The sequence below is a fragment of the Lasiosphaeria miniovina genome, assembly GCF_030549165.1.
Source record: "Lasiosphaeria miniovina strain SMH2392-1A chromosome Unknown B0T26scaffold_3, whole genome shotgun sequence".
Taxonomy (NCBI): domain Eukaryota; kingdom Fungi; phylum Ascomycota; class Sordariomycetes; order Sordariales; family Lasiosphaeriaceae; genus Lasiosphaeria; species Lasiosphaeria miniovina.
Window position 1 is genome coordinate 1,133,767 of NW_026848222.1, and position 13,104 is coordinate 1,146,870.

Here is a 13,104-nt window from a genome sequence, read left to right on the forward strand (position 1 = left end):
TTCCGTGGGGTGGCTCCCAACGCGACCTTTAACGGGGCCATGCCGATGCTCGAATGCCAGGACACATTATGGGCGAAGTCGAGTGCCGGTAGGTACTCGCTCCATGTGTCTTGGTACTTGGTGAGGTACGGCCTCAGTCGTTGGTCTAGATCCGCGTTGGTGATCTCCACGGCGCCTTGCGTCTGTGGGTGGCGAGAGCTGCCGTGCCGGTGTTTAGTCCCGGTCAGCTTATTAATCGTTTCCAGAAACTCCGAGACAAACGGTCCTGCATTATCGCTAATCCAGACCGCCGGGATACCAAAGAAACGGTATACCTTATGGAAGTAGCGCTTCGCCAGATCCGGTGCGGTATCGTTCTTGTGTCCAGGGAGCGTAGCCATTATCTTACTGAACTTGCAAATAAAGGCCCAAACGTAGTCGTAGCCGTGACGATCCTTCGGCATATCTTTCCCGTCAACGACTACCTGGCTCCAGACTTCACTCGGCACATCCAGAGGGTGCAGGAGGCCCGGGGTCTTATCATGACGGGTCTTGTTCCTCTGGCAGCTTCGGCAGTTCTTAATATACCTCTTGACATCCTGTCGGAGGGTGCTCCACCAAAAGTCTTTCTTGAGGAACGCGATAGTCTTGTTTTGGCCTGGGTGTGCAAAGATAGGTGGCTCGTGGGCTTCTCGGATTAGGGCCGTTCGTAGATAGACCGCTCCGTCGGACGTGACTTCCGGTACCACGAGACGACCGTTATCCACGCCCAGACTCTGCTTCTTGTTTTCCTCTTGGATCAGGTCCACCAAGTCAGCACCGCGAGGCATATCCGGACTCACTAACGCTCTGGAGATAGGCGCTAGGACTGGTTGGATACGTTCTGCTGGGATCAGAGGGAACGTTCGATCTTCCTCCTCTCGTGCCTTAACCGTAGGCGAGTCAACGGTCTTACGTGATAGAGCGTCGGCAACCACGTTTTCTCGTCCAGGGCGGTACTGGAAGGTGATGTCAAACTGGCCTAGGAAGTCGGACCATCGGACCTGACGGGTGGACAGCAACCGCTTGGTAGACCAGTAGATCAAGGCTTTATGATCCGTGACTACGAAGAACTCCTGGCCGAGAAGAGAAGGTTCGTTATCCTTGAGACAGTTGACTACGGCGAGCAACTCTTGATCCTGGATCGGATACGCGCGTTCGGCCGGAGTCATGTTCTTGGACGAGTAGCCCACGGGTCTCCAGACTCCGTCGGGCTGTTGTTGCATGATCACGCCTCCAGTGGCGTTGCGTGAAGAATCCGTTTCCACTCGCGTCGGGCGGCCGGGGACGAAGAAGGCGAGGACTGGGGCCTCGGTGGCCAGCTTCTTCAGTTTCTCAAAGGCCGCTTGTTGCTCGGGTCCCATTACAAATTCACTACCTTTCCTCAATAGCTTGGACAGGGGCTCGGCGGCATCGCTAGAGTGGTGGCAGAAGACTCGGACATAGTTGCACAAGCCCAAAAAGGACTTGACGGCGCGTATCGAACGTAGGTCCTCAAACTTCCAGCTCTGGATGGCCTTGATCTTCTCTGGGTCGATACGTACGCCTTTCCCAGCTTCGAGAACTAACCCTAGGTAGTCAATGACTTCCACGTCAAAGCTAGACTTCTTGATGTCTCCCTGTAGACCAGCCTTATACAAACGATAGATGGCCTCCTCTACGTGTGCGAAGTGTGGCTCGTTCTCCTGAGTATAGATGAGAACGTCGTCGGCGTAGGCGCTGGCAAAGTTGTCTAGGAGCTCGTTCAGCTGAGCGTTGATGAAGGCTTGCCACCAAGCAGGGCCGACCTTGAGTCCAAAGGGTAGGACTTTCCACTGGAAGGTTCCTTGACGGGTCTTGAAGGCCGTCAAGAATCTTGAGTCGGGGTGGACTAGTAGACGATTAAAAGCTCGGATAATATCGATCTTGGTCAGGCGGCGGGCGTTACGGCAGTTGGAAAGCGTTCCTTGGATATCGGGTGCGAGGAACTGGCGTCCTTTCAGGAACTGGTTGACCCATCGGTAATCCACACAGAAACGTTTCTCCTCGGTACCCTTCTTTGGTACAAATAGCGTCGAAGCGGCTGTCTCCTCCATACAGGGTTCCACGAATCCAATCCGTAGAAGCTCGTCTACCGTCTCTTTTTCCAGAGGGAGAAGGTGACCGGGTGTATAGAACCTCTTGGGCTTCCCTTCCAAAGGTCGCTCCAAGTCTAGGGTCACGTCGAACCCTTCACGGCTCGGCGGTAGCTCGGTCGAAGCTTTCTTGGAGAAGAAGCCTTCAAGATGGGCGAGCTCGTTTGGGAGTTTCTCGCGAACTCTCTTGACGTGTTCGGGATCTTCGCCGGCAGGGAAAGGAATTGGCTGTCCGTCGTGGGTCTGCCAGTTTGGACGAGGCGCAACGACGTTCAAAGAAATAGGTGTATCCGGCATATTCTGTCGAGACCATCTGGGCTGCCGGGGGTCATTTTCCACTTGCCTATAGAGAGCTGCCACGTTGACTACGGGGGACTTGTCCTGGTCTCTGGGGCTAGAAAGGGTGATGGGCGCCACAACTGGCTTTATCGTTCTCCAAGGGCGCTGGATAATCTTGGTGACCCTCGCTTGCCTTTCGTCCTCAGCTATTAAGCGGTCGCGACGTACCGCATCTGCCTGAGCCTGTACGTCGAGCGAACCAGTCTGGCATGGAATAGCAATGGTGGGCGAATACTTGGCGAGCGCTGGTAGATCTTGAGGCCAGATTATGGTTCGCGTGGCGGGAAAAAGGCCAACGCGATATTTGATGAACCATTCTTGTCCGATGATTACATCGTCGGCAGTGGGGATGATGAGGAACTTCTGTCGTGGGAATCTCCGTCCGTCGAGTTCTAGGGAGAGACGGATCTGGTGGGTGGCTTTGGCGGCGAGTACCCCATTAAAGTCATTGAGGCGGATGGGCTTGGAGAGTTGTTCTTGAACGGCGCCTAGTAGCTTTACGGCCTTACTGGCCATCTTCGGGGTCATTGACAAATAGATATCTGCTCCGGTATCACAAAGAGCTTTGGTTTTGAGGCTAATTCCTTCCAATTGGAGTTGAATAGGGAATAGGAAGGTTTTTGATCCAGACGATCTGCTCACTTTAGCTAGTCGTGGTATACGGACTGTCGAGGAGACTTCCGACAGTCCTAGTAGTTTTCCGATTCGTCAGAGGACGAGGATGACTGCTCCGGGGAGGTAGGAGGATCCTGGTCAAGGTCTAGCATCATCTTGGCCATAGTCTTCCTCTCGGGGCAGTCACGGGCGAAGTGACCTTCCTTACGGCAGATGAAACACGTATCGTCTTTCCCTCCATCCTTCTTAGCCTCGGGAACTTTGGTTGTAGCTGGCCGGGAAGTCGGCTTCTCAAACCGGGACTCCCTAACATAGGTCCGTTCGCTGTGAGTGGTTGGCAAACGTGTCCGGCGATCCCTCTTCTCTTGTTTGCGCTCTTGGTTCTCCTCCCAAGCGCGCTGGTGGGCTAGAGCAGCATCCGCGACGCTACCAGCAAAAGCCTCATAGGAGATTGTCGGGTTCTTTGAGTCTCCCAAGAGTCGGGGGTCAAGCCGAGCGGGAATACGCTCATAGAGTAGGGTCTTGCGCTCCGACTTAGCAACATTAGCCTTATCCGCCAAGCTATTGACTAATCCAATGTATGAATGGATAGTCACGTCCTTATTCGCCGGATCATACTTGAGCTTGGCTAGCTCGGCCCTGGCTTTCGTGGCTTGGTTGTCATCATGGTAGACAGTCGACAACGTAGCTACCATCTCGGCGACGTTGCGGAAGGGCATCTCCTGAGAGCTGTACCGACTCTCCAGCAGGTCGTTCGGGGATCCCTCCGTAAGAGAGTTCAGAATTGTGTCACGGCCGGCTTGGAATGAGGGCGGAACTCCTCTATGGGGCGCTATGGACGAAGATTCTAAACTACAGAGAAAAGGGAAAAGAAGCAAAAGCCTCCCCTCGCGAGATTCTTCCAGGACGCGTCTCAAGGTGGGGCTCTGGCCGAGCTTCCATTGGTCAGTCGGGTGGATCCACCCGACTGGCGTCTGATTAGTCAGAGCGTCTGGGAGGTCTGGAGGACCAGGCCCTCACAAGTCCTACTGAGCACCCAGTGGAGCACTGAGCATGTAAGGGAAGGACTCTGATTGGTTGTTAATAGTTCTATATAGGAGCTGGCAGTACGCTCTCTGGGAGAACGGTTCTGCAGCTATCAATGCATATGGTTAAGCATACATTGGTTGTGTGTTGAAAGCCTGCCTTTCGCAATCTGTGCACGATACTCCTTGCCTCCTAGCACCTCCTCCCCATCGTCCCGGTTCCCACAATCCTAGGCCGGGCCTAGCTCCGTGGACACCCCGTTGTCCATATTGTAACAGAGAGCAATGTGTCACGAATCCCTGTTCGTACTGGTTGGGAAGCAGGGCAGGGGTGGCTGGACCCGCCTCGTCTAGTCACGTTAAAGGAGGGGCTTGGACCCACAGTTGCTCTGTTCGGTGGAGAACAGAGCAGAAGGACCCGCATTTGCTCTGCACGGTGGAGTACAGAGCAACAGTTTGGTTGGCTGCTCTGTAGCTCTGTCGGAGAGCAACAGAGCAATGCTCTGTAGCTCTGTCAGAGAGCAACAGAGCAACGCTCCAATTGGCCCAGCTTAGATAGATATATACGATGACCGTGGCACCGGTCTTAGGTAGTTCTTGCTTGGTTCTTCAAGCAAGCAATACACATTCACTGCACTCATACACTTTGAGTGGCATTCCGATTTAACTGTATTACCCGTGCGATAGGAGCTTGCCCTTTGTTCTATCTTTATAATTACCAACCCCAGCATCCTGTGGAGCCCGTGCTCCCTTACAGACAGACGACCCTAACAGTCGAGTGGTTTGTAATACAATGACTGGTATTGGCAAGAGACTTCAACCTGACCCTCGTAAAGGAAAAGGGCGAGGGCCTCTGTTTATATACATGACAGAGTGTAAGGCGGGCCTTTAACAAAGGAGTGAAGTCTAGGCCCGCTTCAAAGGAGTGAGTGAGTTATGTGTGAGGGTTGGGGTTTCTTTCTTACATACAAAGAGTGGTGAGTGAGTTGCTTGCTTACTTGCTTGCTTGAAAGGAAATTTATCTAAGGAAAGAACAGGCCTTATATAGACCAAAGGCAGGCTCTCTAGAAGGTTCTAGAGGTCTATAGGCTACGTAAAATGCCCTGTATTCTACAGTATTCTACAGTCTTCTAGTGGGCTTGTCTTACGTATGCCTAGGCTCGTAGAGGGCTCGAGAAGATGCTATGGGGCTGAATAACAAATTTGGTATAGTTGTTACGATCCTGGTTCAGGCGCGCAGGAGGCTGCACGGAGCCTCCCACTATTGGCTGACGCAAGGAAGTGGGGTAGTTCCCCACTTCGCTCAAGTGCAGCCAATAACGGGGCGGTCAGTACGATCAGCATGGTCAGGGCGATCAGTGAGGGAACTGATCGCGCTGAGCACACTGACCGCACTGAGCTCACTGATCACCTAGGACCAACTCTCTGATTGGTCCGCCTTAGATAGATATATACGACGACCGTAGCCACGGTCTCAGATAGTTCTTGCTTGGTTCTTCAAGCAAGCAATACACATTCACTGCACTCATACACTTTGAGTGGCATTCCGATTTGACTGTGTTACCCGCGCGATAGGAGCTTGCCCTTTGTTCTATCTTCATAATTACCAACCCCAGCATTCTGTGGAGCCCATGCTCCCTTACAGACAGACGACCCTAACAGTCGAGTGGTTTGTAATAATAGTGCCCACAACACCACAACTTCATCACAACCACTATAGTTCCCTACACCTTAGGGACCTTACAGCCTAGGTAACTAGCCATACTTCAACAACAAGTATGTGACGAGCTTATTGTTTCGACTCCGCGATGGTCCATTCGCATTCACTCACCAACAGCGCCGCCAGTCAGTCAGTAAATTATCACAGTGCGAGCACTTGTCAGCTTTCAGTATGTGATAGGCAGATGGTATAAGATGATTTTCTTTTATCACCTGAACCCTGGACAGAGGAGAGTGGGGGCTATCTGAGTACATGAACGCATCTTGATGCCCGAGGGAAAGCAGCGTTTTACGGACTGCACTAGAAGTACAGTTGAGTCCTAGTCCTCTTCTCTGAAAGTAGCCCAAGCGAATCAGGGAGTCGATACCGGAATCCGGCTGTAGCTGCTCGCTCGTCGTCGTTAAACAGCCGTAAAGTCCTACCGAGACTGTTGTGTGCACATCCGCCCTCCGTGAGTACCCCCGACGATTTACAATACTAGGACGTGCTCTATTATGGACGAAACCGGATCACATTCAATACATCTAACACTTGCTACTCGTCCCCTCCTCAAAGTCAATTCTGTAAACCCTCTCACCCACACTGCTCCCCTCCGGGTTCTCTTCATTTGTATCCTCATGAGAGATTTCCCATTCCTTGAGGAAGTATTCTCTCCCGGGCGCTTCAAAAACCTTTATCCTGAATTCGCTGTCCCGCAGAGCCTCGGCGCCCTGTGGTATGATTCCGCACCCTGCTCGAGTTTTCGGTTCGTTCTTCTCGCCTCCGTTGAGTAGCTCTTCTTCTTGCGGAACCTCGCCTAGTATCTTGGATCCCTCCAGCAGGAAAAGGATAGCACCGATGCTGGTAGGTGGAAACGGCAGGATCCTGTCGAGGTCTTTCGGCCCAAAGGCAAATCCGATCGCGAGGCAGGCAAGCGTGAGGGCAAATATACCCTGTAAAATCCTCGTTGACCCCTCATTCTGGATGACCCATCGCTGATGATAGTCCAACAGGGACGCTTCAACTCGCTTTGGAGGGACGTATCCTTCAGTAGTGGTGAGGTTGTGCCTGGTGATGGCAGCCATGCCTTTCTGCCACCGCGCCTCCAGCGCCGCCATGACTCTGCTCCGTGACACAAACTCTGAAGCCCGCAACTCGTCTACGGAGATGTGGCCAGGCACTGTGGTAGATGTAATATCCCGGAATACTGCGGAAACCCCATTGGGAAGTACCATGGGTGAGGAGACGTTGTTCAAGCTGAAAAGAGTATTCTGCCAGAAGGTGAGATGTCGGCTGACTGCGTAAGGCTGAATGCTGCGCTTTGGAGAATCGGGATCCATGGTGATATTGGCAATGCCTAAGCTGGATAGCCTGAAGTTGACCCGTCTCTGCCCGAGCTCCAAGTAGGGGCTGCATGCAGCAAAGTTCACATGCGACGCCGCGCAATCTCCATGACCTGCGGGGGGATATGGAATCCAAAACGAGCCTACCAGAGCGGTTCTTGTTGATATTCGTTGAGGAAATGTTGTCCAACTCGAATTGTGCTTCAGCTCCTTTAAGCCTAAACAGACGTCGGTCTTATCGTAGAGTCCGAGCACGTTAGCTGCGACTAGTCTTGGGCACTTCTCTCGCTGGAATAAAGTTTCCGGCACTATGAGGCTTCTAGCGTTGCACTGACTGTAATTGGAATTGTCGGACTCCAATGGGATCGTTATTTCGGAGCATTGTGAATCGATAAAAGTGCAGTTGAGCCTCCATCTGCTTACCGATGTCGACACAGAAACAAGAGAAGCAGAGGTAGCCCATCCTTCAGGAGGGAGCTCAAAGCGCGGGATAACGAGTAATTCAGTCGTGAAATCTTCAAGGGGGAGGAGATTGAAGGCATCGGGGTTAAACATGCCGCTGCCCCATCCAGATGAGAGGAGGGTCTCTTGGGCAAAAACCGAAGTCCAGTTGTGAGTGACGAACTCGTCAAACCCATCCATCTGTAAGAGATGGCCGCTCTCTCGAACAGAAGGGTCGTCAGAGAGGGTGAAGAGGTCGCCGACGACGATTGCAGAAAGCGGCATTGAGATGGCCCCGGAAGCGACGGCGGCTAGGATAAACCGCCGTGCACGAAAAAGCGCCCAAAGTCTCCTGGGGAGTAGGCCAAAGAAGTAGTTGTTGAAAAATGCTCCCAAAGCCGTCGGGCCGCCGCGTCTTAGCGCCACGAAGGGCTCTAAAAGGCGGAGATTCAGCTCCAGATCGTCGACCATCAACCTTAGTCCTGCGATCAAAATAGCCGGCACGATGAGCCAGCTGTAATAAGCACAGCTTTTCACGGCGACAATAGCTAGCCCGTTCCTTTGCGTAGACAACACGAGGGTGACTTGAAGTAGTGCTGTCAGAAAAAAGGAGGGTTCTAGAAGGTGCTAGAATCATGAATTTGTCACTATTAGCCACAGACGCGCAATAACCTCGCCACCTGGCCATGGCTATAAGAAATGCTCTCTGGCAGAGCCAGAGAGCCTAGAAATAGGGCAATACAATCAAGCAATTACAACCCCATCAATTCCACAAGATCCAGTGTGCAGTGTTTCTGACAAGTGCAATCGTTGTCGCCATGACACCAATGGCTATCCACTTAGACATCTGCGTTGTCCCCCAGGGCCGCCACCACTTCTTTTCGCGACACTTTTTGGTGTAATACTCAAGCAGCTCTGTCCTTGCAGCTCTGCCGCCCCGAACGATACCCGTCACATCACGGTAGACCCCGAGAAGCACGACCGTCCCAGCCAGGGCCGCAGGATCCCGAGGGAGCCATGACCTGGCATGGTTGCCGCATGTGCTGTGAGGCATCAAAATCGTGCAGGCGGCGGATACAAGAGCGAGGAGCACGACAACAACCCAAAATGCGAACTGTTGAACAGTCAAGCGCTGAACGATGGCATCGACAACGCCCGAGATGGTCTCATTGGCGTCGGTGAATGAGGTGACTCGGAAGATCTGGATAGCGAGAGGACAATAAAACTCCTCCAGAACCTGTTTGGCTACCAGAGGATCTGTGATGTTCTTTGATTCGTTTATTAGATCAACACCTCGGTAGTGGTCAAAGGCCGTGAAGGTAGAAAACAACAGGCCGTTTCCATACGGTGTGTTCCCGCCGTTCTCCCGTTGGCTTTCTTCGCGACTGAGAATATCTGGTGGAGAGCCGTTCTCCGTGTTTTCGAATCGCATTGTTGCTCTCCCATGGCTGTCGCGGGCCACGCAATTGACAAGTGCGACGGTGATGTCCGCCTCGCTCTGATTCGGTGGTCTGCAGTCTTGAGGCAGAAGCACCAAAACTCTGTCATCGCAAGGTCCATTGTCGGTGTATGCGTTGGCAGTATATCTGTCTATTACCCGTGTCTCATTCCTGCCAGCGCCACACCCGGTCTGATATAGTCGAAGCTAGAATTTGATGTTAGAGTATGTGGTGTTTGGTGGTGGGTTCTCGGGCACCCCTCCTAGGACAATCCACCGCCAATCCACTGGGAGGGTATAAACCGAGTGGTCGTTTTGAAGCGTTATGTTGGACGAGATCTGTGGCTCCTCCAAAGGCCTACTATAATTCGCCAAGCCGTCCGCCGTGACGCCCTTCAAGTGAGACACACTCTGCGTTGTGATATCAGCAGCCAGCGTCACACCATGATGAGTGTCTCCAAATTGCCATATTTTGTTAAAGCTATGGCCCAGAGGGATTCTGAAATTGAACCTGTCAAATATCGGAGTGCAATTGACTGCTGGAGACAGGTAGTCCACGACAGCGGTGACATATTGCATCGACCCGACTGCTATACACCCAAAAGCTATGTTATTAAAACCAGCGGATTGGATTATCTTATACCAGGGAACCATACCTCTGAATTCCTCAAAATCATGCACTTGGATAGGAAGCTTCAAAGGCTGGAAAGCGACAGATCTAGTTGTCCCTACAGGATAAGCTAGGAGCGTGCGGTTCTGCCGTAGAGACTTCGCAACATATGCCGCCACGTAGAGCCTGCTTAGGTAAGTTAGCCCGACGTTATAAGCTCCCATGCTTGGTTATCTTCAGTCGCTGGTGAGAAAATATGGTGCAGCTCACGCATTTTTATCAGGCACGGTGGATAAACTACCCACTGTCGAATTTAGGGCAAACGACATGACCTTGAGGTTGTCGACGGAATGCGATACTGGTCGTGCCTCTCGTTCCAAGAGACTAGTAGAGACTATAGTCGCTAACCCGAGAAGCAGGGTGCCTAAGATAGATAGGGAGACACCCCAGTGTTTTCTCTTGGCAGATGAGAACAGGGAAACAATGTTCATGTTGGAGAAATAGTCGATCTTTAGGGACCCGGAAGTGTCTGTGGTTTTAGAAAGCAGCATCTCCCAGGCGGTGAGTTGCTTCCTGCGGTATTCCACCTGGACCCAAAGCCCAATATCGAGGGCGAGAACTATATGCAGCGTCAGCTTTTTAGTGAACGCCTAGATGCAGAGCGACCTCAAGACTCACCCGAATTCGGACCGTATTTCCACAGCTGGTGGTACTTGTGTGCAACAAATATGATTCCACTATGGCGGCACGAATAAACATATAGCGCGCTGAGCCCCAGCATCTGAACAATGAAGAAGAGGAGTAAAACTGCGAGGGTAGCCCTCCTTAGGAAGAAAGGCCGCCATTGTGATGTTGAGGCATCTGAAACGTCGTTAGCCCTCGTAGGTGCGGTAGGTCGCTGTAAGAGAATAGTGGCAATTCGTACCTTGACCCTGCTGTAAGGACTTCTCAGAAGCGGGGGGGCCAAATGATGCTGCTTGGTGGCTCTCAGAGCAATTGTCGGAATTTTCCACCGTTGCTGAAATCCGAGGTTCATTCTGGGAGTTGCTCGTCACGCGATGATGGATGGTGTCCGTTACTGGTGGGTCAGCCTGTCTCTCAAAAGCATCGGCTCCCGCCCAACTCGTCGTTCTTTCGTCAGCCATTCTAGGTCGATGAAAGGTGAAAGGGTGGAATCAGTGGCCCACGACGGGAATTATTGTTTCAAGAAAGGAGCACCACGAAGGCACTTCACGCTACAGAGCGTGGCTTGTACTTGTGGTCGGAGTTCGAGTGAAGGCCTACTAGCAATTATGTCACTTGTGTGAAGAACAGAAAAAGGGGCGATCGATATCAGTAATGAGATGGATGATGCAATACGGAGGTTAGGTGACTGCCTGGGTAAATAGATACGCAAGGTTCCTGTGCGAGTCAATTTAGCCTCATATTTGTAATAAGGGGCTGCCCTAACGAATGTGCCTTACTCACGACTTGAACCGAAGCAATTTGCTACGCCGCCAGACGGCGCTAATGCTAGGCATTCCATTCATTTATCCATATTTGGAGATCAGCTTCTTCATGATGGACATGGCGCCGCCACAATAGCCGCCGCCAAACAGCGCGAAATGATTCAAGTGATGGTACCTGTGGAAATCAGTACCCAGAACACTGAAAGACGGAAAGGACAGACTGAACTCACAGCTCATATAGCAAAACCCTGTCGCCCCATTCTTCCTTGGGCTCTGCCTTGGGAACCAACTCTTTATACTCTCTCCAAAAAGCACTCCCAAAGCCCCCAAATATGCGCCTGATTCCAAGCTCGTACTCAGAGTGCCCGTACGTGGTCGACGGGTTATAGACGACCTCTTCCGCGCCGCCTTGGCCAGCAAATCTGCCCCGCCCGTGGTTTCCACTCCACAGATCACGGCACCCTCTAGATGCCCTTCCCCCAGCAGTCTCGGCACCACCGCACTGGCTATCTTTTCGACTGCGTCGGCTAACTCCTTATCTGCACCATGCCGGTTGATACCCTCGCGCAGAATGGCACGCAGGCGGTTGTTCGCGTAGAAGTCGGCCCACGAGTCCTTCCACGAGTTATCCTGCTCCGTGGCACCGCAGCAGGTCGGCACGGGAAACCCAAACTTTGACGTCGGCGCCGGCGTAGTGTAGAGCTTCGCGAGCTTGGCAGCCAGCGATAAGCCCGAGCCACCCGGCGCGGACGAGCCCAGGTCCAGAAAGTCTGTGACGAGGAAGAACTTGCCCGCCGACGACTGCAGCGCGCCGTGGGCGTGCGAGCGGGGGCAGAAGTTGGGCACGGTCGTGGATGGCGTTCAGGGAGGCGTGTTCGCCTGTCAATCAACAAGTCAGACACAAAAATAGCAGCGGGTATGGTGAAAATTGGCGAGCAAATAAACCGCGAAACATGACGTCGGCTTTAGCACCCGAGCCCGTCTTGACAAGAGTGCGTCTCCTACTACTGTCAAATCGTCCCCGCATACTGTAATTCACCATATATAACCCTAACTGTTGGAATAGCGATACTGGTGACCGCACACTAGCAGGGAGGAAGCAGAGATCGCGCGAGTACGCACGTGCAAGTAGGCACGTGCGGCGCGCGGACCTCTCTCACACACACACAAAAACCCCGGTCGCACGCAGAACCTACCTTAGTTCCGCAGAGAGAGGGAGGGAGGAGAGACACAAGATTACCCCCGGTAGATCTACCAACCCTTCGACCTGTAGGATCCCTACGTAGTTTGAGTACCACGAACACTAACCTTGGCCGCATACCCAGCCCGCCGGTATATCCAACTTTCTACCGCGTAATAATTTACCACTTTTTACTATAACGTAACCGGACCTTATACCTTTCACTATAATATTACAAACCGCTCGACTGGTGGGGTCAATGCTTGTAAGCGTGCAAACGCACAAGGTGTTGTCAATGCTAGCAATGGTAAACCAATTTGGTCTTGAAATCGGTGGTAATTAAGGGTTCATAAAGACATTATCTGCGCTCTAAGCTTACGAAGTCTCTAGCAATGCGGTCGTCCGAAAGTGGATCCAAACTGGAAAAACGTCGTGGGAGGAAAAGAAAGTAACACGCCGAGGCGTAACTTTGACTGTGGCGCGGCTCCACACCAGGGGGTGTGGGCGCGCCTCAAAAGCAAAGATTTCCAGAGCAATCGAGAGAGCCAGAAACTGGCTACACACGAAAATATACAAGCCAATTGAGCCTACCAAACGTGCAAGTGACTTAATCTAACAGTTTTAGATTGGGAACGAACAAGGTGTCCAACTCAATAACCATTATTGAAGATAAAGTCAAACCAAAACAGCATGGAAATATGCATTTTGCCCTGCCGTCAAAAACCATCCGGCGGATAGTCAAAAAAGACTTCCGCTCCATCCAGATAAACATCATCCAAGTCGACGCTGAAAAATCAACGCTTAAAAAAAACAAAAAAAAACGACCGCTATGGT

General features: G+C 52.2%; 2 protein-coding genes across 2 annotated transcripts; both read right to left on the reverse strand.

Moving 5' to 3' along the window:
* Positions 1-6,355: 6,355 nt before the first annotated feature.
* Positions 6,356-10,678, reverse strand: B0T26DRAFT_673687 (uncharacterized protein; the record flags this gene model as incomplete). Its single annotated transcript, XM_060439631.1, has 10 exons — positions 6,356-7,220; positions 7,301-7,343; positions 7,489-8,076; positions 8,420-9,184; positions 9,395-9,443; positions 9,570-9,619; positions 9,689-9,828; positions 10,051-10,261; positions 10,321-10,423; positions 10,568-10,678. 10 exons carry the CDS (start codon positions 10,676-10,678, stop codon positions 6,356-6,358), a joined length of 2,925 nt encoding a protein of 974 aa, XP_060297846.1.
* Positions 10,679-11,171: 493 nt separating this feature from the next.
* B0T26DRAFT_673688 (Fructosamine/Ketosamine-3-kinase) lies at positions 11,172-12,931 on the reverse strand (the record flags this gene model as incomplete). The annotated part of the gene is made up of 5 exons (XM_060439632.1): positions 11,172-11,265; positions 11,321-11,512; positions 11,623-11,891; positions 12,650-12,689; positions 12,888-12,931. The coding sequence occupies 5 exons, from the start codon at positions 12,929-12,931 to the stop codon at positions 11,172-11,174; spliced, it is 639 nt and encodes a 212-aa protein (XP_060297847.1).
* Between the last annotated feature and the right edge of the window lie 173 nt (positions 12,932-13,104).